General features: G+C 40.5%; 1 protein-coding gene across 2 annotated transcripts; it reads left to right on the top strand.

Annotated features, from left to right (window-relative positions):
* The first annotated feature begins 192 nt into the window (after nucleotides 1-192).
* slc15a4 (solute carrier family 15 member 4) lies at nucleotides 193-20,269 on the top strand. Of its 2 annotated transcripts, none has more exons than XM_011615212.2 (9): nucleotides 193-393; nucleotides 853-1,466; nucleotides 3,432-3,724; nucleotides 4,364-4,505; nucleotides 4,716-4,796; nucleotides 7,107-7,287; nucleotides 9,832-9,990; nucleotides 12,616-12,774; nucleotides 13,564-18,995. In XM_011615212.2, exons 2-9 carry the CDS (start codon nucleotides 885-887, stop codon nucleotides 13,632-13,634), a joined length of 1,668 nt encoding a protein of 555 aa, XP_011613514.1. In that variant the 5' UTR covers nucleotides 193-393; nucleotides 853-884; the 3' UTR covers nucleotides 13,635-18,995. The 2 variants fall into 2 exon arrangements, with proteins under 2 accessions (XP_011613514.1, XP_003974552.1); XM_003974503.3 differs by lacking the exon at nucleotides 13,564-18,995 and adding an exon at nucleotides 19,006-20,269 and having other exon boundaries at nucleotides 195-393.
* Nucleotides 20,270-23,533: the final 3,264 nt, after the last annotated feature.

Raw genomic sequence — 23,533 nt, 5'->3', positions numbered from 1 at the left:
GTGTTCTTGTTAAGCATACGTGCTCTTAAATTAGCGGTTTAAAATGAAAACAAAACAGGCCATTTCCTTTTCTCGGTGTTGCGGCTACGTTGACTGAACTAATACCCAAACTATGTGGATCGACCGTTGCCGCTACATTTCCCCTAGCGCATCATTTGTAGATCGCCTATACGCAAGCGTGAAGGTTTGTTGACTGAGCTGTGTGTCACGCGGCACCACTGTGACAAACTATTTTATTGACTTCCACTTCTTCTACGGAGTAATTCATCAAGGAAGAGAAAATATACATATATATATATTTATAAAACATGCAAGCGACAAACTGAACAGCAGAAGCCTTCTTGATATATGGAGGTAACAGACGACCATCAGGAGGTGTTTCACAAATCAAAGGTAATATGTCAAAACAAACTTACTAAGCTAGCGTTATGCTAAAGCTAGCTTATTTGTTAAGTACCCGTATTTTCCAAAAATCGACTTGCAACATAATGGTCAAAGGCATAGATCGAAAGTTGCAAAAAGTCGTAGAGTACTGCAAACGAATTTGTGCGTTGTTACTTTACAGTCATGTAAATGCAGTCACTGCTAAAGAGAAACGCCAAATTCAGTCAAAAGTCAAAGTGTGTTCTCAGCAGAACCTACTGCAAAACATTGTGGAGAGTGAATAAGTGGTGTCATTACATAACACCTGTGCAGTAACCCACTGGGACCAGTCAATTTGTCTTTGTCATCAGGCCTCCCAGTATTTGTCGAAATTACCATACATTGCTTCTGGAAATCAAGTGTAAGCATCTTGCCCTTTATTATTTTCCCCACACAAAATGTACTAACTCCTGCTTTCTGTCTTTGCAGGCTTAAATATCACGCCATCACATAATTTAAGAATGGATAATAATAATAGGAATCCCAGTGAGAGCAGCCCTCTTTTGGACTCTGATTCCCAGCAAAGACCACCAGTACAATCGATTTTCCAGGGAAGATGGCTGGCATGTGCGGCCATCCTGTTGGCTGAATCTTTAGAGAGGATAGCGTTCTATGGCATCACATCAAATCTTGTTCTTTTTCTCAATGGTAATCCCTTCTATTGGGAGGGTACCAAGGCCAGCCAAGCACCTTTGATGTTTATGGGAATCACCTATTTAATATCCCCATTTGGAGGCTGGTTGGCAGATGCGTACTTTGGGAAATTCTGGACAATTGCTTCAAGTTTGATCCTATACTTTATTGGGATGCTGTTTTTCCCTTTCCTTTCGAATGAGGAAACCAGGTTACACCTTTGCGGAGAAGAGCCAGCTTTTCCAGTGCAACCTGCGGAGTGTCTGAGCACAAACAGCACCCCTTCAAGCAACATAACCTGCCCAATTCGCTCACCGTATTGCGGCACAGTGCTTTACAGCGGACTCTTTTTGATCGCACTGGGTGTCGGCACCGTCAAGTCCAACATCACACCTTTTGGGGCAGATCAGGTAGTGTTGTTTTTATTTCTTTTTTTTTTTCTATTCCATGTGATTCCTTTTTCCTAGTTTCCTTACGGCTTACTACAAACCAACATGGATACTGTCCTGAAAAATCACATGACTGAGACAGTTGTCTAGACCCACATGACCTTTATCAGTCACATGCATTTGGAAAATTGGATTGGAAGACAAAATCACTTTCAAATCATGCTCATCAAGACTCAAACTGCTAAAATAACTGATTATGCAGAAGAATTAAAATTCAGTTTTGAAGTTAGGTTAATCAGGAATGTATTTATTTTTGAAAAATCTCAAGAATAGATATAATTAGCAGAGGCAGAGTGAGTCGTGCACATCTGCCACGCACACTTTGTCCGTGTCTTTCTCTGTCTCATATATATTTCGGCTCGGTGATGTTATCAACAGAAGTTAAGAGATAATAATTGATACTTGAAATGTGCAAAAGATTTTCTTTGTAATTAAACTGAACCTATTTCAAAATTAATACATATTAATAGAATATTTTCATTCATATACAATTAATACTAACATTATTTACTGATTGTAATAGGATCAACTTTGCTCCTGAGACTATATCATTGTAAATTAAAGAAATGGTCCTATAATGTTAGAATTGAGGAATAGGGATATTTAATTGACATCTAAGACTGCACTGAGCCTTGGAAGAGATGCATGTACAGTCATGTACAGTTAAAGTGGAAAGAATTTATAGAACTACTTGACTTAAACATTTATATTCAAGACCAAAGTTACCTTCATGTACAGGGACATTCAAGATGTTTATTTGGCTGTTTTTGAAGCTCTGGGGCAATATCTGTCACCGCTGTTAATGTCCTAGAATCTCAGGCTTGTTGCTTTTCCTGATCTGCTGACCATGGTGCAGAAAAAACCTCACAAGTTCCAAATTTCTCCAAATGTACACATTGTTACTGTTTAAAGGAAGGATATGAGTGCACATATTGTAAAGTATGTACATTCAGGGGGAAAAAAATGTTTTAGCTTTACAAAATCATCAAAAAAATATTGATTAAAAAAAAAAATCAAACTTAAATATATTCTTAAATTTATTCTTTTCTGGTAAAATAGGTGTTTTTCAACGCAATACATTGAACAAAAAAGTGCAGTGTGTTACTTTAAATTTAAAATCAATCTTTAAAAAAAAAAAAAGGAACCCCACCCCCTGCATAATACGCAGGCTTTGGCTGATCATGTGTTGAATTATGTGATCACCGAATCCTGTTTCTTTGGAGGGACCGCTTATTGTATACTGTAGTTAGTTAATTGTAGCTGCATTTTTATATCTGTACCCATATTTCAGTCACATCCATTTAATGATGTTTCCATGACACCATTCTAATCTTTCTTACTGCATGTAGAACCAGTGTCATGACAACAGTATTATTTTCTTTAATAGTCACCAGTGTCGTGGTGGGAATTACACGTGATCTTGGTTAGTTTCAGCCTGTAGTCACTCCTCCCTTTTGGCACAGCAGCTTGGGTTTTTAGTAGCCATGTAGGGCTACAATGAATTGTTAAACCTTTTTGGCTGTTTAAGACACAGATTTCCTTTACTTCAGAGAACAAACATTATTTAATGTCTCCCTGAATTCTTGCCCTGCCACTCCAGAAATATGCTTAATGTGTGGCGGTGCAGCACCTTGCTCACGGGCACCCTGGCAGCCCTCCCACATCAGCTGCTACCAGCCCACTTTCCAATTTCTTTCCAGTTTTAATATCCTGTATTGTTTTCCAGCTGTTGAGGCTTTTGAAATCCCCAAACTGGTATAAAAGCAGGTGCTCCATTTCCTGATTCCATAATTAATCATTTAATCTCCAGGCTTAAATCATGTTTGTATCTAAAAAAGCCTCTTCCAAATGATATTATTTTTGTACTCCTTTATTTTGTCTTACGGTGACATGTTGTCTGACGCAGAGGGCTTTGTTTTGTTGTAGGTTAAAGACAGGGGACCAGAGGCAACACGCAGGTTCTTCAACTGGTTCTACTGGTGCATCAACCTGGGGGCCATTCTTTCTTTGGGTGGTGTGGCCTACATCCAGCAAAATGTCAGCTTCGAGCTGGGCTATATTATCCCAGCCGTCTGCCTGGGGATCTCTTTCCTGGTGTTTCTCCTGGGCCGTACCGTCTTCATCACTAAACCTGCTGATGGCAGTGCCTTCACAGACATGTTCAAGATCTTGGGCTTTGCCTGCTGCTCCCACAAGACAAAGGACACTAACCTGCTCCGGTCAGAGCCGCATGTCATTCATTACAGGCCTATTATGCATTGTTGAAAGAATTATTACAAGTGACAAATCCATTTATTGAATGACAGGATTCTCGCAGTTGTTCCATAGCAGCAGGCTCATTAAACTCCACTGGAAGTTGCTTCCCAGCTGTGGATGAAATGTTTTTGTTCGTGACAAAATTCAGCAGGACGATAACTGGGGACCAGTGGAGAAATACTGCTAGATGTTAATAGACCTTTATGCTAAATTTCTCCTTTATCCCTCTGTATAATTCTCCATTTCACCCACAGGTCTAGACATCCATCTTCATTCCCTGTGGTGAAAAGTTATTCTAAAATGCTACTTCTTGACTTTGAACCAAAGAAACACAATTGGTTCAAAAACCTGACATTGAATATTTTAAGTTGGCCAATCCTGCTGCCTTTAAAGAATTCCCTATTAAGACATTTTCTCCAGAGATGGGGATTATAGGATTTAGAATAAAGGTTTTTCTTTATCTCCGTAAATGCTGTTATTTAAGGGTAAATCGTTCACAACAGGGGCAGTTTCACACTTCAAAGTCTTTTACATTTTCTGTGTTTATATTTTGCTTTTGATCACAGTAATTTAAAGGTCACTTTATCCTTTTTGCCACAAAGGAACAAACCAACTCTGCTGGACAATGCGAAAGTCACCTATGGAGGAAAATTTCCTGAAGAGAAAGTAGATGAGGTCAAATCCATGGTGAAAATTCTCCCTGTTTTCTTTGCCCTCGTCCCATACTGGACTGTGTACTTTCAGGTAAGCTAGCTAGCTAGCTGTCCATCTGTCTGCCTGCCTGTCTGCCTATCTGTCTGTCTGTCTAGCTGTCTGTCTGATGCAGTCCTACGCTTGTTAAAATTAAGATTTTTTTGTGCTCAGACTTAGAGAAGAATTGCTGGATGCCAGATGTCCTGGTAATCATGAAGTGGAGAATGACTTTATGCTGAGACCCTAATCTTCTTATTGCAGATGCAGACAACTTACATCCTGCAGGGCCTGCATTTGAGGATTCCGGGTACAGAATCAAACAACACAGATGACTCTCACCAGGTAAAAGAAAATTGATTCAGTCCAATTTTCTTTTTGTAATATTTGAACTTAAACATGACATGTAAATTGTGATGTGTTTTGTTTGACATTAATGTGTCAGGCTAAGCAACATCTGCCTGATCTACGGTCATTGTCAATTGTAGATGTTTGTAGCTTCATAGTCTTGATACTTTACCGGGTTTGTACAACATTTCTATGCTAAAACTTGGTGAGTTATTAGGTCAGACACACACAATGCCTGCAGGCAGCAGTGCTAGTCGGTAAAACCTTGGGGATTTATGCAGTACATAACTTCAATTTGCAAATCTCAGTAACTTTACATTTAATACCCTATTCTGCATTTCGCTCTGAATAATACAGTTACACTAAACTGCAATGCACTAGATTTACAATACTCTTTTGTTTTCCAGCTAGGCATGTCATGTGCATGAAGACCTTTGATATTAATTATATTAATATAGAAATCTTTACATGCTACGATTCTAAGAGGGTTCTGAACCAATACAGTACAGTCTAGGCCTACAGGAAACCAAGGTTTTTAGTTACCACTCAGTTCAGTTCAAAATATTTAAATTAAATCATTAAAAAATATTATAGATTCATCATTGAGTGCAGCCATAAAAACCCACATTATATATATATATACATAATACATAATCTAATGCCTCTTAAATTACAGTGTTACAGTGACTACTTATGAGTCTTTGCAAAGTTGTGTAATAATAATTTTAACATTGCACTCATATCTTGAGAAAACAGAACTAAGTTATTTTGTGCTCACACCCTCAGTACACTTCTGACCATTAAAAAGGAAGTGAAAAGAGAAGCCTCTGCTATTAACTTCCTCACTCACCGTACACCTTTCCCTCAATAAGTAAAAACAGGAACCTCTCCAAGGCCAGTGCTTATATTTACTGTCTAGTAAATTGAATGGAGGCAGCAGTTTACGTGTGTTATGTTATATTGTGTCATTTAATTTACACCCATGTGTCACAATTAGTGTCTGATTAATTTTATTACTTCCTGAAATTAAATCTTGAAAACACTTAAAATGTGCTGATTTGTTGTTATTTTCTGACACGGTATTACTGTTATTGATGGTTTTCCCTTCAGAATTGCAGATTCTCATGTTGCTTTTTTACATGTTTACCTTCCCAAGATAAAAAAAAAAAAACAGTAACAGGAAGACATACAGTATATAAATTACTCAAAAGACATGAAGGAACACAACTGGAGCAAAACTGAGTGCATAATTGCACAAATATAAATGTATACAAATATAAAGAAGCCTGAAGCTAATCCGAATGTATGAGCTACGATAGCCTTATACATATTATATATTTCATAGATATGGAGAAGATAGGAGAACATCATGCACTATTAACCTGACCCAACGGAGACACGACCATGATAACGAAAACACTCTAAGTAGCTTTGCTTGTGGTGATTCCCACAACTGAAAAATCAATGTGTGTATAAATGATGTGACCAGAGGTTTTAAAAGGGAACACATCTGGTGCTCAAAAGTCATGTTTGCTGTATTTCAAATGCGTCAGTGTTTCAACTTGTCATTGACTACATTTGATGCATTTGTCCTTCAGTCTCTTAGCACCATATTTATTTGTGTCAGATTACATTTATGTGTGTGTTTAAATATTTCATTAGATTTAAGTAAAGTACAGCTTATATTGAATTCACAATATTGTAGTTTTATAATATGCATGTAAAAAAAAACATTTGCTGCGATGCTGAAAACGGGTTTAGGAAGAATTTTTAGAACAGTGTATACATTAGAGGAATAATTACCCCTAATCTAATAGTTATACAGCGATGGTTGCAGTGATCTGGGTGGCTCTGAATAACCAAGTACAGAAACGAATACAAGGGTGAATGTATCTGCAGCATGTATGTTTGTGGGCACTGAATTGGCTCTGTGCTACGGCTCACTGCTGCCTAGAGTGCTTTCCCCCCTAGTTTGAATCTATACATTGTAAAATGATCAGAACTGTTTAGTGACACGGTAAGATGTGAAAAAAACCTGTCATGGGCAGAATTTATTTGAGTCATTGGCTCACTGAGTTGATTTTGTGACGCTTTGTCTTGTTTCTTTATCAAAAAGTGGGTTTTCGCTTGTTTTGTCCATGACCACCTGGGGGTGCTAAAGCAATATCAAGACATCACAAACGCATACACACACTGAGCTTTGTTACAGTGTAGTTTGGGAGTTTGTTTTTGTTGTTGTTTTTGTTTTGTTTTGGGGCTTTTTTGGACCTGTCTCACCTAATCTGCTCCTTTGTTCGCACCCCTCAGATGACGTTCCGCTTCCCAGCTGCCTGGCTCACCATGTTTGATGCAGTGCTCATCCTCCTGCTGATTCCCCTGAAGGATAAAGTGGTGGACCCCATCCTGAAGCAGCGTGGCCTGCTGCCCTCCTCCTTGAAGAGAATCGCAGTGGGGATGTTCTTTGTCATGTGGTCGGCTGTAGCAGCAGGTCAGTTCTCTGACAAACACCTCGTCTCTGTGCTGCGGTTTAAGTAGGCCTGACAAGCCTTGATGAAACAGTGGAGTTTGGGGTTATAAAGACGAATATTAATATTAACGGAGACATCAGGAATGAGGAAAAATGATCTGAAAATAAATACAAGCATTGGCATGTTTCTTATGACATGTATAACATCTGTCAATGTTTTTGACAACACTACACAGGAGTTTTACTTTTATAATTCTAAGCATGACTTTCTACTTTGAAATGACAGGGGGAAATTGGCCTGTAGAAGAGTAGTGGAGCTGTGTCATCCCTCTTTCTGGTGCTGAGTGCACTCACACTCTCTGCTGCATATTCACTTCCAGCCATGTGGTTTATTTTGGAAATAAAGTCTCAGGCAGGCCTGTCAGCGGGTGCTGCGGCATTGATGATTCCAGGCTAAAATGTTTTTCAAGAGGCAGCACTGGAGGTATAAAGGAAGCACAATACTCCTGAGAATCGATACACATTATGTTGTCTGCAACCACTGATCTCCCCCACTTTCCTGATGTGCAGTCTCTCCGTCACATAGCTTATAAACACGTTCTGTCATTGATGATCTTTTAGTTATTGACGTTTGAGACTCAACCGGCCAATTAACCGTTGAGCAGGCACCAAACTAAACCTGACAGCCGTTGACAGGTGTTGATTACAAGTACTGTTTTTTTTTTGGAGGGGGGGTTATCTAATGTTTTTCCTTTAAACAAACTGAAGAAATGAAGTGAGAGATAAACAACTTGACACGATGTGAGTTGATATGTTGTGATACGCTGTTTCATTTTAAAGGCTACCTGCTGCTTTTATATAAGAAAGGGAAATGGTGTCTAATCCTTTTTATTCAGTTTCAACTGGTTGAAATGTAATAATGTCTTGGCTGTTGATTTTCCTGTTTTAAATTTAACCAAAAAGATGACAGTATATTGTGTAACTCGCTGTGCTTTCAGTGATTCATGTTAAAAGAGTGCCGACCACTGGTCACAACACTTGTTAGACACACGTGTGACCTGGATTTGATAAATCAAAACAGGCAATCCAAGCTTTATAAAATCCGTTATAGCGGATCTTTCTCTTCCGTTTGTCGCTTTCATTCAACAGCACTTATTTCCTTCATGCCGCCAGCCTTGTTTTTTGCTCCACGCGAAAACGGTTACACACATCCCATCTGTTGACACGTTACAAACATGATTTCCCCTAACTGTGTTTCTGTTTCCTTGGTGCTCATTAAACGCAATCTACAATCACAGTTTGACAGATTGGTGGTGGGAAATGACAGCGCGTGGCATTGATTGTGCGGATTGGACAGTCCAACATGTTGTGGCATCAGTTTGCAAACCTCTGTCTTCAGTATTGACCATGCTACTGCTTTTTTAGAGTTAGAATTACTTTCATCACCATGTGTGAGACACATGCAGGGATTCGGGGTAGTGCTGCAGTGGTATTTCAAAGGGTTACATTGTGTTTGCTGACACCCATGGCTTCAGGACAGTTGGACCTCTTGTGGTGCAAAGGGACAGCTAAAAACATGTTGAAAGGATGGTAGACTGATAAGCCTGGCTGTGCAACATACTGGGGTGTAAAAAGCTGGACTGCCACTGCATCAAAAAAGATGTCTCACATTTTTACTTTGTATTTTTCCCGATTTATGTATTGTTATCCTTATTTTCGTTGTGTGTATGTCTGTTGTTGTCGAACGGGAGCACTGGCCGTCTGATGTTCATTGGCAGGGGCAGCAGTCTTGCTCTAGGCAGCATGCAGGCCACACTGTCTGGGATGGATGCCTGGTATTAAAGGATAGCCGGATTACAAGGCTGCAGCTCCTCTCAGATGCAGGGTTAAGTGTAGTTATGACACAAGGCTGTCTCTGGGAGTTATCTGGAAGTAGTCAGAGGGTAACATGATAATGGCTATTGAATAAAGCTTTTACTAGGCAGCAGCAGTTGATGACAACTCCTATTATTGAACTGTCATCGGTGATCCATTCCTATCTTCTCTAATGCTGCAGTGCGGAGATGTGATCCAAATAAAGGCTAGGGTGCTCTTAATACTAGATGTTAAATATTTAATTGACTGGCCACCAACCCTCCAACTTCAGTTAGCTTCTTATTAGAGTCGCATACTTCACTGTGGGGAAACTCTGACTTAATGATTAGTTTAAATGTAATCGAAACCGCGATTATTTGGTTCTCACTCACTTTGGCATTAAGGCGGCAAGGAGGAGTGATCAAACTAACAACTCACATTGGATGATCTACTTCACCACCTCGGCCACAGGGACCAAAATCTGTATTTATTACAGTACTTTGTGACTCTGATTGATTGTTATTTAATTCATATCCTCTCCTCCATGTGTAATGGTTATGATATATAGCACACCCTCTAACGATGGGTGTTGTTGTGTATTCTTGTACCTGCTACACGGTGACGTCAAATATATTTTTTGTGTGTCTCGTTATTCTCACTATTTTTCCTGTCAACCACCGATGTAAATGGTTTCTTTGTCTGACCCCTCAGGTATTTTGGAGACCAGGCGCCTAGAGATTGTCAAGTCCAGTGGCACCATTGACCAGGTGCTTGGCAACGTTATCTACTATGCAGCAGATTTACCCATATGGTGGCAAATACCTCAGTACGTGCTGATAGGAATCAGCGAAATCTTTGCCAGCATTGCAGGTAAAGTGGTTTGACTTCTGCCAAGTTTCATTCAACACTGTAGTGGGCTGGACGCATTGGTTCAAAGTAGCAAAAATACACTGTCCTCCAGCAATGAGTCTCTGAGCTGGATGGCCATACCTTCACACAATGCACGTTTAAAGGGATGTCGGTTTGAGACTAGTGGTGACCATAACTGTAAACAGAACAAAATGAAGACTAATGCATAAATCTATTTTTGTCAAGTTTCTTTGATACATTGCAAGGCTGCACCAGCTTAATGTGTTTGCAGGGTGTAGTTTAGATTAAACAGCCCAAGAACCCGATCGATAATTGATTATCCCCCTCTGCCAGGCGAGCATTGCTCAGCATTGCAACAGTTTATAAATAAGGGGTGTATGAACCAGTTGACACCATTTGAACTGAGACAGTGACAATGATGATGACGATGGCTATAGCTTTACTGTGCTAATGTCTGGAGTTACAGATTTCTTCCTTTTCCAGATGGATACTGACAAAAAAAAACCACGGAAGCTTTGTTTCCTTTTTATCTTTGTAATCCCATCTGTACCACAAACAACAGAGGAGAGGATCCATAAGTTTTTAGTACCCTTAATAGCTAAAAGAGTGTTTCAATGGATGATGGTTTTACTTTAATCTGTGTCGTGCCTTCTTGACTGTATGGTCACAGTGACAATAAATGCAAAACATAAACGTTCCCCTCCACTTTCAGGTAAAATTATCATCACCATTCCTTATATTAGTGCTATTAGCATTCTATTTTTAAATCAATACCAATAGTTTCTGTATAGTTTTTTTTCTTTGATGGTTCATTCCACAACAGCTTAGTTACATATTTATTCTGTAAATGATTAACAAATACAAAAAAAAAAGAGCCAGACTACTATATTCTGCAACAGAAAACTGCCAACTGTGTTTGGAAATTTGAGAATATCGGCTAGAACCTGGGCTACCAGCCCACTCCTTTACCATTAAAAGCTATTAAAACTAAGGCCGTATAGCCCATGTAGTATAACAGTGTGTCAAAGTGAGAAATTGTTTATAGGTTGGATCAGAACCCGAGACAAGAGTAGAAAGAATGGCAACAGTAGTCTGCTTTATTAAGAGTAGACTTTCAGTGTGTGACAAATTCACTTACTATGATATAGAGTCCCGTTCTTATCCTACTCTACATTCTGCAGCGCACAACATATGCAGATCTGTCTTTTAATAGCTTTTATTTTTATTTAGCTTTATCTCCCCTTCATTATGCTACTTTATTGTGGCTTCAGGCCTCAATTATATTAGTGATTCAAGTTTGTCGAGGCCTCAGGCTGTGATTGAGTCATTCCCTTATTACTACAAACCACGGTGTTCCAGGCTTTCACATAGAATATTTATATTATTTTCATGTCAAAAGATGAAACCATTAATACCAAGGACCTTTATTCTTTTCCCACATGCATGCAGATTATTTAGCTTCATCCAGTCACTTTAGGGCTTCTTTCACATATTTAACATTATTAATTTGCTTAATTAAGCATGGCATAACATGGATTCATTAACAGAAACCCACATGCTTTCTAAAAGACACTAGAATTTGCACCAAACTATCAGGCCCATTTTGAATCTCACAAAATAAAATGATAGGGATCCTTAAAATAAACGTCATGGATCCCACAGGATTTACCACACAAAAAAATGGCTGACAGAATTTTGACATATGTCTGCTTAAAAGATATATTTCCCCATAGTCAATTTCTGTTTGGATAAATCTGTTTAAAACCTCTAGGACCATCCAACTTCAAGGAAATCCCTCGCCTTAGAGGACACTGCTTTTGCTTATATTCTTTAAAAGATTGTGTGATCTCAGGCAATAGGAATATATAAATCTCCTCTTGGTTTGCTTTTTAATTACATTTACCCCTTTAAAACAAAGTAACAGTGTTATTCAGTGACTTCTTCTGAAGGAAAAGTAAAATACTAATAAATGAATCCACCCGTCCTGAAAGGCGTCCTTATACTTTATTGTTTGGGCTTTAATAGTGTCACACAGATGGACCGCATGTCCTCTGAAGTGTATACGATAGTCTTTTCTCATCTTTGCCAGCCCTCTACGATATATATACATATTTTGATGAACTTGGGGAAAGGTCATTTATGCGATGTCGTGTTGGCAAACATGTCTGCTTTATTATTTTGTGTACTTGGCACAGGCAGCTGCACAAAACCTTTCATGTTGATTTGCACAGTGACCCCCGCCCTACACTAAGGTGTTCACCGTATTTATCGACTATGCTCTGCAGCTCCCTAATCTTTCCAGAGAAATGCGGCTCTAAGCTCTTATTTGATAAAGCGCAGGTTTGACGTGGCATGAAATTATCAATGTCAGCTTGCAGGCAGATAGAACTCTATGTAAAGTAGACGCATATTGATGCTCCCCATCATCAAACCACTTTTTCTCATGTAGTTTTTTTTTTTTTCAGGCACAGTTAATGCTGACTAAAGTGTATTTCAGAAGGAAAAGGAATACTAAAAGCATCCACATGCCAACTTCTCCACCGAAATTTAGCCATCAAAAATCCTCAGCTGTCAACTTTGGATTTGCATAGTAGTAACATTACCTTGCATTTATCTTTTTCACAGGTCTGGAGTTTGCCTATTCTGCAGCGCCCAAGTCCATGCAGAGTGCCATCATGGGGCTTTTCTTTTTCTTCTCTGGGATTGGTTCCTTCGTGGGGTCTGGCTTGCTGGCTATAGTTTCTCTCAAAGCAATTGGGTGGATGTCTTCCCACAAGGACTTTGGTAAGAGTTACACTTAATTCAAAAAACAAACCAAAGAGAATAGAATGCAAACAGGAACAACTGTAATCGGTATTTTTACTAACAGTTACTCAAACTATGTGACATGAAGAGGATGGGAAGTTTTACACTGATGTGCTGACAGAGCTGTTAGCCTTGAGCATGTACGAGGACTCAGTTTGTGCTAGCACCTTGTCCTGTGTTTCTCTCAATCCATCCAAAGTATTGCCAAGGTGTCTGAAGTGTAAATACATGTGGAGTTTGCTGCCTGATTCTCCAAAGTGCAGTAGTGTGAAGGTTTTATCTAGATGAAGGAAATTTCAGCTAGTTGCAGAAGTCAGTAGGAATAAATATTAAACACAACAGTTAAAAAATAATCAATGCAACATAAAGTTAGGGCCAGATGTGGGTGGCTGTAACTCTAACGGTTAGTGTGTATTATAAATAGTCGATGTGCAACATGCTGTTCTGATTTCCTGTGGAAAAGTTGTCATTATTCAGTCTAGTGGACTAGTTCATGACAGTTGGACATGATTAAAGAAATGAGTCTGTCTCTATCTGTTCTGTTTAAAGGCCAGAGCACTAATAACATCTGTCACGTTGTCCCATTTCAATCATGCCTATACATCCTCAATGATGTCCTTTGACTTAATATTAACTTGAGATATTTATACCGTTATACAGTTTAAATCACAATGCCAACAGGATGTGTGTTTATTGATATGGACTTGTACTTCAGTTAATGGGAGTCCTTCTGTGGCTTTATTTAAAGATTGATGCTTCTCTCTTCAGGATACCTGATGCGATTGATCTCCACGACCACGCATAATCCTCTTGAACGGAGCACTACAGTTTACAAGTAGTTGTCTCTCTGATAATATGTAGGGAAACAGAATGGCTGGTATTGATTCAAACGGTGTAAGATTTACAGGGAGGTATTTTAATGATTTCCATAGTTTTTGCTGATTTAAAGCATTCTAGGAGTAGATTAATCACCGAGCAATAAGCTACTTTCTTGTTCTAACAATGTTTCTTATAATAAATAGACATGTCAGACTAATGACAAAAGGTTTGTGTAAATCTGTCGGAGTGTTAGAAAGAATGGTGCGGCCGTGGCAGCGGATGAATGGGCTTCCCAGCAAGAGAGGCTTCCAAACCAGAGGTACTTTTCCCTGAGTTTGCAGCAAAGAAGCCAGCACTGTAAAACATTCCCCGCAAACACCTAACAGCTCATTAATATAGTGTGCCGACAGGTAGGGACGTACTTTTGTTGATGTTAGCATTGCAGAATGTGTCGCCTGTTCTATAAATCCATTATTTGCTCAGCTTTGCGTCATGTTAAGAGCAGGTTTACGAGAACCGCATTGCATGTGAGAAGCTTAGCATTCTAAAATAAGTTTTTTCAAGGTGAGCTGCAGAAATGGAACAAAACTTCCTCCTGGCCACTGATAAAAGGCACAAAATTTAGACATTGAGTACAGTTGGAAAGTCACACAGTTTGATTCTGTGGCTGCTTATCTCAGATTTGTTGCATGTTCCTTCCACATCTCTGGGCTCTCTAGGTGGAATGAATTCAACTTATTTCCATGGCCCCAGGCAAAAATGGTGTGCAGTAAACAGCATCTAGGGTGAAATGTGCTAAGTTGTACTGAGCTGCACAGGCCTGAAGACAGATGAGCAACATTAATCACTGGCTGGGGGTCTGGTTACATAGCCCTTCTTCCTCTTAAGTAAAGCTGTCCCTGCAGCATTACATGAAGATGGCACCACAAGTCTGGCATCACAGTGGCTTAGCTCACTTGTCAAACTCCAACTCTCCTCAGTTTGTTCCTACTGGTGCCACAAGAATAGTATCCAACAGAGTGGATTGTTAATGCATCTCCTGATTGTGATGACGATGCACTGAAAACAGCCTAAAGAAGGGCAAAAAAAATATCTCGAATTTACCCGACTTTTTTAGCTTTTGGAGACAGGCCTCGCTGAACAAACAAGCAGGTACCTAAGACCATTTTGTAATATTGACCAACCAGAGTCGAGAACACTTGGTTAAAAAGAAAATAGCGTGACAACAAAGAACGTGATGTTAAACCGATTAAAATCTTGTTTACCTGTGATAATACTTTTCAATTCATCTACGCAAAATGATTAACAATAAATCAGCGAGGATAACCAGTTGCAGCCATTTATGCATTTTGTCATCTTAAAATGACACGGACGCTAAAAATACCAACTCGCCAACTCAGAACAGGAAATATTACCCTGCCAAGCTTTCCCATGCAAGGATCTCATGTCATATTTTGAAGGAAAATGTACAAATCACATCTCCCCTGTTAGATTGAATTTCCATGTGTGGTTATTAGAAATCTGAGCAAGGCTGTGATTAAAGAAAGATCTTTGAACCACATCTGGGCCTGTACTTATATAGTGAGCGCATGAGTTAAAATTATTGATCAATCAAATCCCGCAGAATATTGTTTCTCTGCTGTGGTCACATCTGGCTGAGGAATCATCCAGCAGATGTTTTGCTATTTCAGTTGGTCCAGATAAACTTGGCAGAGCACCGAACTGTTAGTCATCCGCGGACCAGCTTTGCATCATTTTCAGTTCTTTTCAAATTTAATTGATTATATATATTTTTAGACGCACTTATCCTTTCCGTTGCTGTCACGGTTACGTTGCTGTCACGGTTACGTGACAGAAGGCAGCTTTTCGCTATTTCTTTTCTTTGCTCTTTGTTTGAGTTAAGATTGAACATTATCAAATGTCTGGGTTGTGAAGCGAGTGAGCTGAAGTCGGCGCGTGAACTGTTAGATTGTATTAAATGAAATGTCAGAGTTTTATTGGGAACCGGTAATGTCACTGACATTTTCAGGCTGAAAGGATTTTTTTTTTGAAGATGTGAATTGTATTAAGTCAAACCATAGGCAAGATCGGACACCTGCACAGAATTGAACGTCTTATATCTCTTCATGAAATTCTCGTATCAATCCCAAAGTTTTAACTTATCTTCCTCTTAAGGAAGAGGAGAGCCATAGAAAATAACCTTTATTTATGGATGAAATGATCAGACAGCCAGCTGAGATGGAGAAAAGTTGAAAATGCTTTGATCCATTTCCAAACCTTACATTGATAATGACCTCTTTAACCCACTTGGTGTGAGCAAGCCCACCCACAGTCACATGATTACAGATGTACATTGTCCTCCTGTCTGGTGCTTTGGCGCAGTCACAAGCTCACCCTTCTCCAACTCAGACCTTGAGAACCAGGTATATTCTCTGCTTCCCCACTCAGGCTTCAATTCCACCCTTAGCAGTGAATTTACCTTTTTAAAATCTGTCAAATATTTATGGTTTTCATTAGTGGGTGCTGCATCAAGTCCTTGTTTAGTCCTCTGCAGCTGTAATTAAATTTCCATATAAAAAAAAATAGCAGCAGACTCCGCTGCCAAGTGGGCTCTACGGGGCAGAGGCTGTAAAAGAGAAGTCAGATCCTAAGCTGATGTTAAACAAGATGCATTACAAAAGGGAACCTTTGGACTCATGTCAGTCCTATTTATGTGTCAGGAATGAGATGTTTGATTTTTCCTCTGGTCCCACATTGGATTTCTCAGAGGTTTGGGAAGCGGGGAACAGTCTTTGGGGCCACGCTTGGACCACAGCAGCAGCATTTCCTGATGTCCCAGATCATCGCTAGTTATTTAGCCGATGCTCAGCTCCTGTAATTTGTGTGCTCACTCCCTTGTGATTTGCTGCTGCTCTGTTAATTAATACTCCAGTGGAAGACCGTGAAAGAGCAATTATGTATGGATTATTTAACCCTCTGCCGGTGCTCTCTTGCTAAGTACATTGTTTTCTGTTTCATTAATTATTCGCGGTGTTTCATTTTGATGTCAGTCTAACAGTTTTGACTTTTCACAAGATGGTGATAGGGAAAGCTGCAGGTATTCCGGTTGCTCGGGCAGAACTTCATGAGCCTGCTCTCCATCTCCAGGACTATAGAATGGCGCTATATCATGATCAGATCCTTCCCGGCCATAAACAGGGCGGCTGCAGCCAGCCAACGGCCATAATCAAGATGTCTCGGCTTCACTTTTTATGAAGCTCTGAAGATGGTAAATTTCATACCTATCAGACATATGCATAAATATCCACTTTGGCAGACACAATTATCACATCAGAGCGATGGCCTCAATTTCTATTTTACTTTGGGTTATTTCAGTGTGGATTCAGAAGGAGAGACACGACCGCGGTTGAAGATTAAGTGCAGTAAAGCTATTTAAAGTAAGCTGCTGGTATTTTAGAGCAAAATGAGTCATATTTTGTGCTGAGAAATTATATTCCAGTGCTAAATCTCTTTCTGTCACAACATTCATCTGCCACACTGATGTTTTTATCACATAGCGCCAAAAACATGCTACATGTAATTGCACAGATGAATGCGGAAACATTTTGCTGAAAGTTTTTAAAAATCCTAGTAATAAGACTAAAGCAAGGACACAAGTTTGCCCTAATTACTGTGTCAAGATTGCTGACTTATTACTGGATGCTGGATTTATATGTAGTCAAAGATATATGCATTGAGCAAGCGTTGCTGTTATCTACAGCACTACACATCACGTTTGTCCTAACAGCCATTTGAGTCACCTTTCTGAATTCTTCCATATATAAAATGTGCATAATCATTTGTGTTGAAGTGGAAAGAGGAACCAAACCGCACATGAAACTTCCCAGCATTCAGTTATCTGTACTTTAGAGCCCTTGAAAATGAATTTAGGCGTCACAATAGACCTGTCTTCACCCAGATCAGATTTGCGTTCTATAATGGTGCTCGGTGACATCCACACACTCCTCCTAGGCCTTCCTGTCTGCTCTGGTCATTGTGCCCGTGTTTTTAAAAGGTATTTGATCATCCCGCAGCAGCTCCTCTTGGATGTAAGCTTATCATTCACAACACAATTCAGACAGATGGGTGATTAAAGGAAACACCTCTATGTGGATAATTGATAACACACAAGCTGTTCAGGCCTTCATTCTCTATGACTAAAGCCTTGAGGACAATCCATCAACATGTTAAAAACCTTGGCTGAAAGCCTCCAGTCTCAAGCTATTTCATTTCCTTTGATCCTCAAAACATCTATTTGAGATTTCTTATTTGTCGAATGAGCAGCAAGCATGTTTACATTTATTCCGTCTCGAATTTCTTCTAAGAGAAGCTGTCAGAACGTCCTGTTTACCAAAATTTGCCCATTATTCTCTGTATATATCTATGAAGTGCTGAGGAAATCAGTGGTAAACTAGATTCTGTCCCTGAGGGTTCTGTCACCGATTGACCGTGTCAGGGCAGAACCTGGTCTGTTTTCCGCTCCTCTAATTGTGATCAAGGTTGCTTCCCATTTTCCCCAAACGCGACGGCTCGACATGGAGATGCAAAGGCGGCGTCACGCCTCATCGCCTGGCCGTGCGAGAAGGCTGCGAAAGTTCTTCGCGAGCTTAATTAAATCAATGCAGCAGGAACACAGAAAAGCCGTCAAGTCTTTCTTCCTCAGAAATTAGCGATCGGGTTCGTCTAAAGCTCGATCGCACCGAGTGTCCTGGTCAAAAGGAGAGAGGCTGGGATGCCAGTTGAGTTGGCTCTGTTGTTGAACTGTGGAGATGTTTGTTCTGGGAGAGAACAGGAGTGTTCAGAGCTTTTCTCTCAACCTGCTGAAGGAGCCCAGTGCACTAAGTGCTCAGATGGGTTGAGCCGAGACGCTGATGGCGTTCCATTTTCCTTCCTTGCTCCCGTCCTTCCATAACACCTATACAGAAAACATTGATTTCGGGGGAAAAAAGTAGCACGTCACGTTTCACAGATGTGTTAGTCTGCATGATTCCGTCTTTTGGGACGTTAGCTTTGGGTTGCACTTCATTCTCACAGCTTTTTTTCCTGACGTCTTTAATACTGCACCACAGTTTCAATAAAAAGAGGTCATGCGATGCTTTTAGGGTTTGCGTGATGAAATCAACCGTGTTGCTCTTTTCTACCTGGCAGAATTGCCTCGCATATCTAAGCAAAGCCTCCTTTGATGTCCCAAGGAAAAACAGCAGCACGCCACGTGCTCCACATGTGTAATTTAGCTGGGTGTTGTACTTTGTGATGAAAGACCCATTTTGTTGTGAGTGTGTCGTGGTTTGCTCTTTACTCTTGACTTCTCCTGTCTCCTCCAACATCCACCTTCATGTCTCCTCTCCGCAGGTAACATCAACGACTGCTCCCTGCACTATTACTTCTTCCTCTTGGCAGGGATTCAGGGCATCACCTTGCTGGTGTTCCTCATCGTGTCCGTCAAGTACGACAAGCAGAAGGCCAGAGCAGGAAGTCAAAGGCGGACACACATCTCTTCCTAAGACATGTCCCCCCCATTTACCCCCCCAGTTCCACCATCCTTGCCTTTTCCAGGGATCCACAGGTCTTTCCGGGGGTGTTGAGCCTGCTCAGATTTTCTCATTTGACCACTGAGAATTTTGTGAAATGTTTATTAAACTGTTGTGCCGCTGAAAGTATAGAGATTAACCATGTTACACTGTGGTGACACTTTTTTTTTTCAGAGAGTTTACTTCTGTTGCCTTACGTTCTTCTTATGCACTCATTTTGAGGATCCTTACCATCATATATAGACAGAGTCTTATCTTTGGCATTTTGGATGTCAATACATCAGTATTTAGTCACTGTACTTGTCTCACTTGGCTTTTTTTGCTTTAAATGACTTAAAAATATGTTTTACTGTAGTTGTGATCATATCAAACCATAAATAGGATTTGGTGCAGTAACAGGTCGAAATCTCAGACTTGTAAGAAACTTCTGAGCATTTTCTAGATTCCAATCAAGCTGCAGAGCCGTTGTTGTATAGGACAGCCCATCATCTTAATCTGCTAGTTCTGCCACCTTTTATTGGCACATCTGGTCACATTCTTTGTCCAGACGAGGCCCTGCCACCCTTTAAAACAGTAAATGTAATTTCTCCTACCTGCACAGGGAGTGTTAATTGTTTGCAAACTACCCCTTTACCACTGGATGTTTTACACCTCTCAGTATGGAAACGGTATTATTATTCAAATGTCACTTTGCATCTAATGTCGTCAGGAATGTTGCAGCTCGATTTGTGGTTTTGTTGTATCTGTCAGGCTGTGTTGATTTATTTTAGCTTTATATTGTTAAACAGTGTGTTTTGTCCTCAGAATTGGACACAACACAAGCTTTTATTAAAGCAAGCGCTTTCATATGAGCTCACTGAATAAAGCTGCAGGAAATTGGAGTGTGTGCGCGTGTGTGGACGTGTGTGTGTGGTGGGGGGGGGGGGGGGGGTTAAATCAGGTTAGTGTAGTTGGAATAAGAAGTGACTTCTGCACAGACAAAACCTGGCCTTGTTGATTTGTTTTTGTCTTTAATCTGTGAGATGTGTCTCTTTTATGGTACTGTATGTCTCGTTAATATGCAATAAATTAGTTTTTTCTGTGTATTTATTCTGAGCTCAGTCCAAATGGGCTACACTGACCTTTGTGGTGGAGGGAGGGTCTCGGCAGAGCAGTTTGCTACACAACAAACGGTTAAAAAAAGTGTTGATATAGTTCCGCTGGGCATTCTGAAATTTTGTATTTTAAAATTAAAAATGGCACTTTCTAGAAAATTAGCAACGATAAAACGAGCAGTAGCGCGCAGCGACTGGCACATTTACTGACAGCTGACCTTTGTTTTCTTCCCTGTTTGGATATTTTCTTCTTCAGCGTGTTTAAAAGGTGGCTGTTTCTCCACACTCCATCTGCCCATTTCAAATGTATTCAGGCCTAGTGGTGTTTCTTCACGTTTAAAATTTGCTTGATCTTCACATGATCTTAGCTTTAAATAGCGCCCCTGTGTTCAAACAGCACCAGTTAAAGCAACTCGACTCAGGGTGCACACATTAGCTACGCTTCGTTCTCTCACAAAAACACACACCCCCATCCCACACACACACACTTCTGTGTCCATTAAAGCTGCTAAAGACTTTGCTCGTCCAAACATTTACCTACAAGATCTACAGGCCTCTGATACATTGAGGACTCTTGGGATGAGACTACAGATATACAGCAGTTGTAGTAACTCTTCTAAGCTCCCTGAAACTTGCATTTATTCCATTGAAAAACAGGTTTGGTCGCAGTCTTTTAATAGCGAAACACCAACTTCAAAGGTTAGGGCCACTCGGTGATGGTGTTCTCTGGATTATTTCAATCGTTTGATGACATTTGAAACCCACCACGTTTCTTTGAAACCAATGTTGAAAGAGACTGTTCATCGAGGCCGTTTGCCTACATTTTCTCTGAAAAAGTTAAGCCACCTCAATCTTCTTTTCCTAAAGTTTCAAAGCATTCCACCATGCGCCCTGTCGCAGGTTGGAGACCGTTGGCCCGAGAGTGGAAATCAGCTCAATATCTAACAGCGTGTCGATGAGGAGGTGGGGGTCAAGTTTCCTGGGTGACCAACTCACTCTGGAGTTTGAAAGATAAACTGCTAAATAAAATAACATAACATCGGTAAAAATGTGTCATACAGCGACTTCGGTGCCACCCAGGTGTCACATGACAGGTTCCCCCTCAGGTGATCCGGCTGCCCACCAGCTCGGTCTTTGTTGCCGCGATCTCTCGGTGCCAGCTGCAAATAATGCACCCTTCACCGTGGGAGGAAACGTGACTACAGAGAAAAACCTACACCAGGTGCGTGCAGCCTCAACCAAAACTAGCATTCTGCTTTACATCTCCAAGCTTCCAAGGTAGTTTTCTATGTCCACTGGACTGGGATTTTTTCTCTTGAAGACATTTCGCCTTCTATCCAGAAGGCTTCTTCAGTTCTGAAATTGCTGGGGAGAGAGCTTGAAAATATATAGCCCCTGTGGACCATCTGCATGCTAATGATGGTCCATAGAAAACTACCTAGGATACAATGACCTGGATGATTGAGAATCTACACAGACATCTCCAAGCTTATTCCTCAACTTGCAAGTGCTCCATCAAAAATAGTCCAACCTGACAATTTCCTGACATTTCTTTGAGTGTCACCAGTCTGACAGTCTGTAATGGCACTAAAAATCCTTTATTTTCACATTTTGCTTGAGATGAAACATTTTTAGCAGACTGACAACCTGACGGTCGCCTGAGTCGCAGCGCCGTCTGTGTTTTATTACAAAATATTGTTGTAACAGGTTGCTTTAACAGCGACACACCTCTGTAATTAGCTTGACCCAGGTGATTCTCTTCACTTTTTGAAGGGCAACCAATTAGAATATCTTTGAGTCCTGCAAGCGCTGCTGCACAGGCGTTTCCATAATCCATAATCTGCTTTTAGTTGTTAGCTGAGTATAACCTGTGTAATGAGTGTCTGGCAGATACTCCAAGATTCTTCCAGGAGTGAGAGGATTAGCAGTTATCTTGGGCTAATTTAGATAAGCTAATGTAGATACATTGCTTAGAAAAGAACAGCCAATGAGACAAATGGGTTATCCCTTAGTACAAAAACACCCACCTTTACACACCGTTAATTATCTTATCTGAGCTCTCCTTTTTAGTTGGCAATCTCGTGCCTCAGGCCTTCAGACTGTGAGACACCAAAGCAAGACTGTGAGTGTTTTTTTGGTTTCACTTGAAGTATTTCTAATAAGGGATCCTCAGCAAAGTAGGGGATGAGAATAGATCTGTGGACCAATCCATTTAAGAGAAAAAAACAGCAATGGGCACTGAAATTACCTGAAACCATCTAAATTAACTACTGAAAATCAGACACTGTCTTTGACTTGTGGTTCAAAAGACCTAATAAACCAGGCCTGGCACCCCTAGAAAGTCTTAATTTGACCCGGGAGACGTGTCAAAGTAGCTTTGCTATCGTGCGGGTACCTGTGGCACAGACCACAGAAGCTAAGGAGGGAGCTGTCGCAGCAGATCAGAAGAAGATTATAGGCAAGCACGGTAAAGGGGACGGCTATACAACCATCGGCATTGAGCTTGATGCTCCTTTGACTATTTAAGGTTGTTCCAACCTCCCTGGATGTGGAAATGTGATGACAAATTCAAGGTGCATACGGAACAAATAATAATCCAAGAGCCCAGAACAAATTCTGCCTCTGTTGAAAGCACATCATAAAAGTTGAAACTGGATTCCAGCAAAATGCACATTGGCAAAGAATGTTTTGGAAAGATGAGATAAAGCCGGAGCTTTTCAGCAAGTGGCATCAGCAGGTGCATCTACGGGTGCGCCGGGTTTGATCAGATCCAAGGCCAGAGCAGCCGCCAACCGGGAGATTTTCAAGCACCTGTCCACACTGCCAAAATATCAGGTTTAAGAACCTTCTGGTATCCCTGAAGCCCAGGGAGGATCTATGGACTGTTGTGGCGAGGAAGATGAGAGCTATCAGACCCAACAACACCGAAGAGCTGAAGGCCACTATCAAAGCAACCTGCACTTCCAGAGCATCTCAGCAGGGCCTCAGCCCGATGGGTTCCCTGCGGAGCTACATTACTGCAGTCACTCATGCAGGAGGAGCCCAGACCAAACATCCTCGTGCTTTTTAGTCCAACATTTCTTTTTGTATTGGTTTGTTTGTCTTACGCGATACTGTAATTTGGAGTTTTCATCAGCCGTGGACCATAATCCTCAAAATTAGAAATAAACCCTTGAAACATACATCAGTCCGTGTGTGATGAATCTATATCAAATTCGTGTTTCGTTAGTGAAAAGAATAAACTGTTGGATGATA

Source organism: Takifugu rubripes, chromosome 21 (assembly GCF_901000725.2).
Source record: "Takifugu rubripes chromosome 21, fTakRub1.2, whole genome shotgun sequence".
Taxonomy (NCBI): Eukaryota; Metazoa; Chordata; class Actinopteri; order Tetraodontiformes; family Tetraodontidae; genus Takifugu; species Takifugu rubripes.
Note: the sequence above shows the minus strand (reverse complement) of the source record. Positions and strands in the feature narration are given on the sequence as shown.

What these genes read in the sequence shown, in the direction of transcription:
- slc15a4 (XM_003974503.3), top strand. Translation starts at nt 885, where the DNA reads ATGGATAATAATAATAGGAATCCCAGTGAGAGCAGCCCTCTTTTGGAC. An exon ending in CACCTTTTGGGGCAGATCAG is followed by an intron (nt 1,467 to 3,431) that starts GTAGTGTTGTTT and finishes GTTTTGTTGTAG; the next exon opens with GTTAAAGACAGGGGACCAGA. An exon ending in ACTGGACTGTGTACTTTCAG is followed by an intron (nt 4,506 to 4,715) that starts GTAAGCTAGCTA and finishes TTCTTATTGCAG; the next exon opens with ATGCAGACAACTTACATCCT.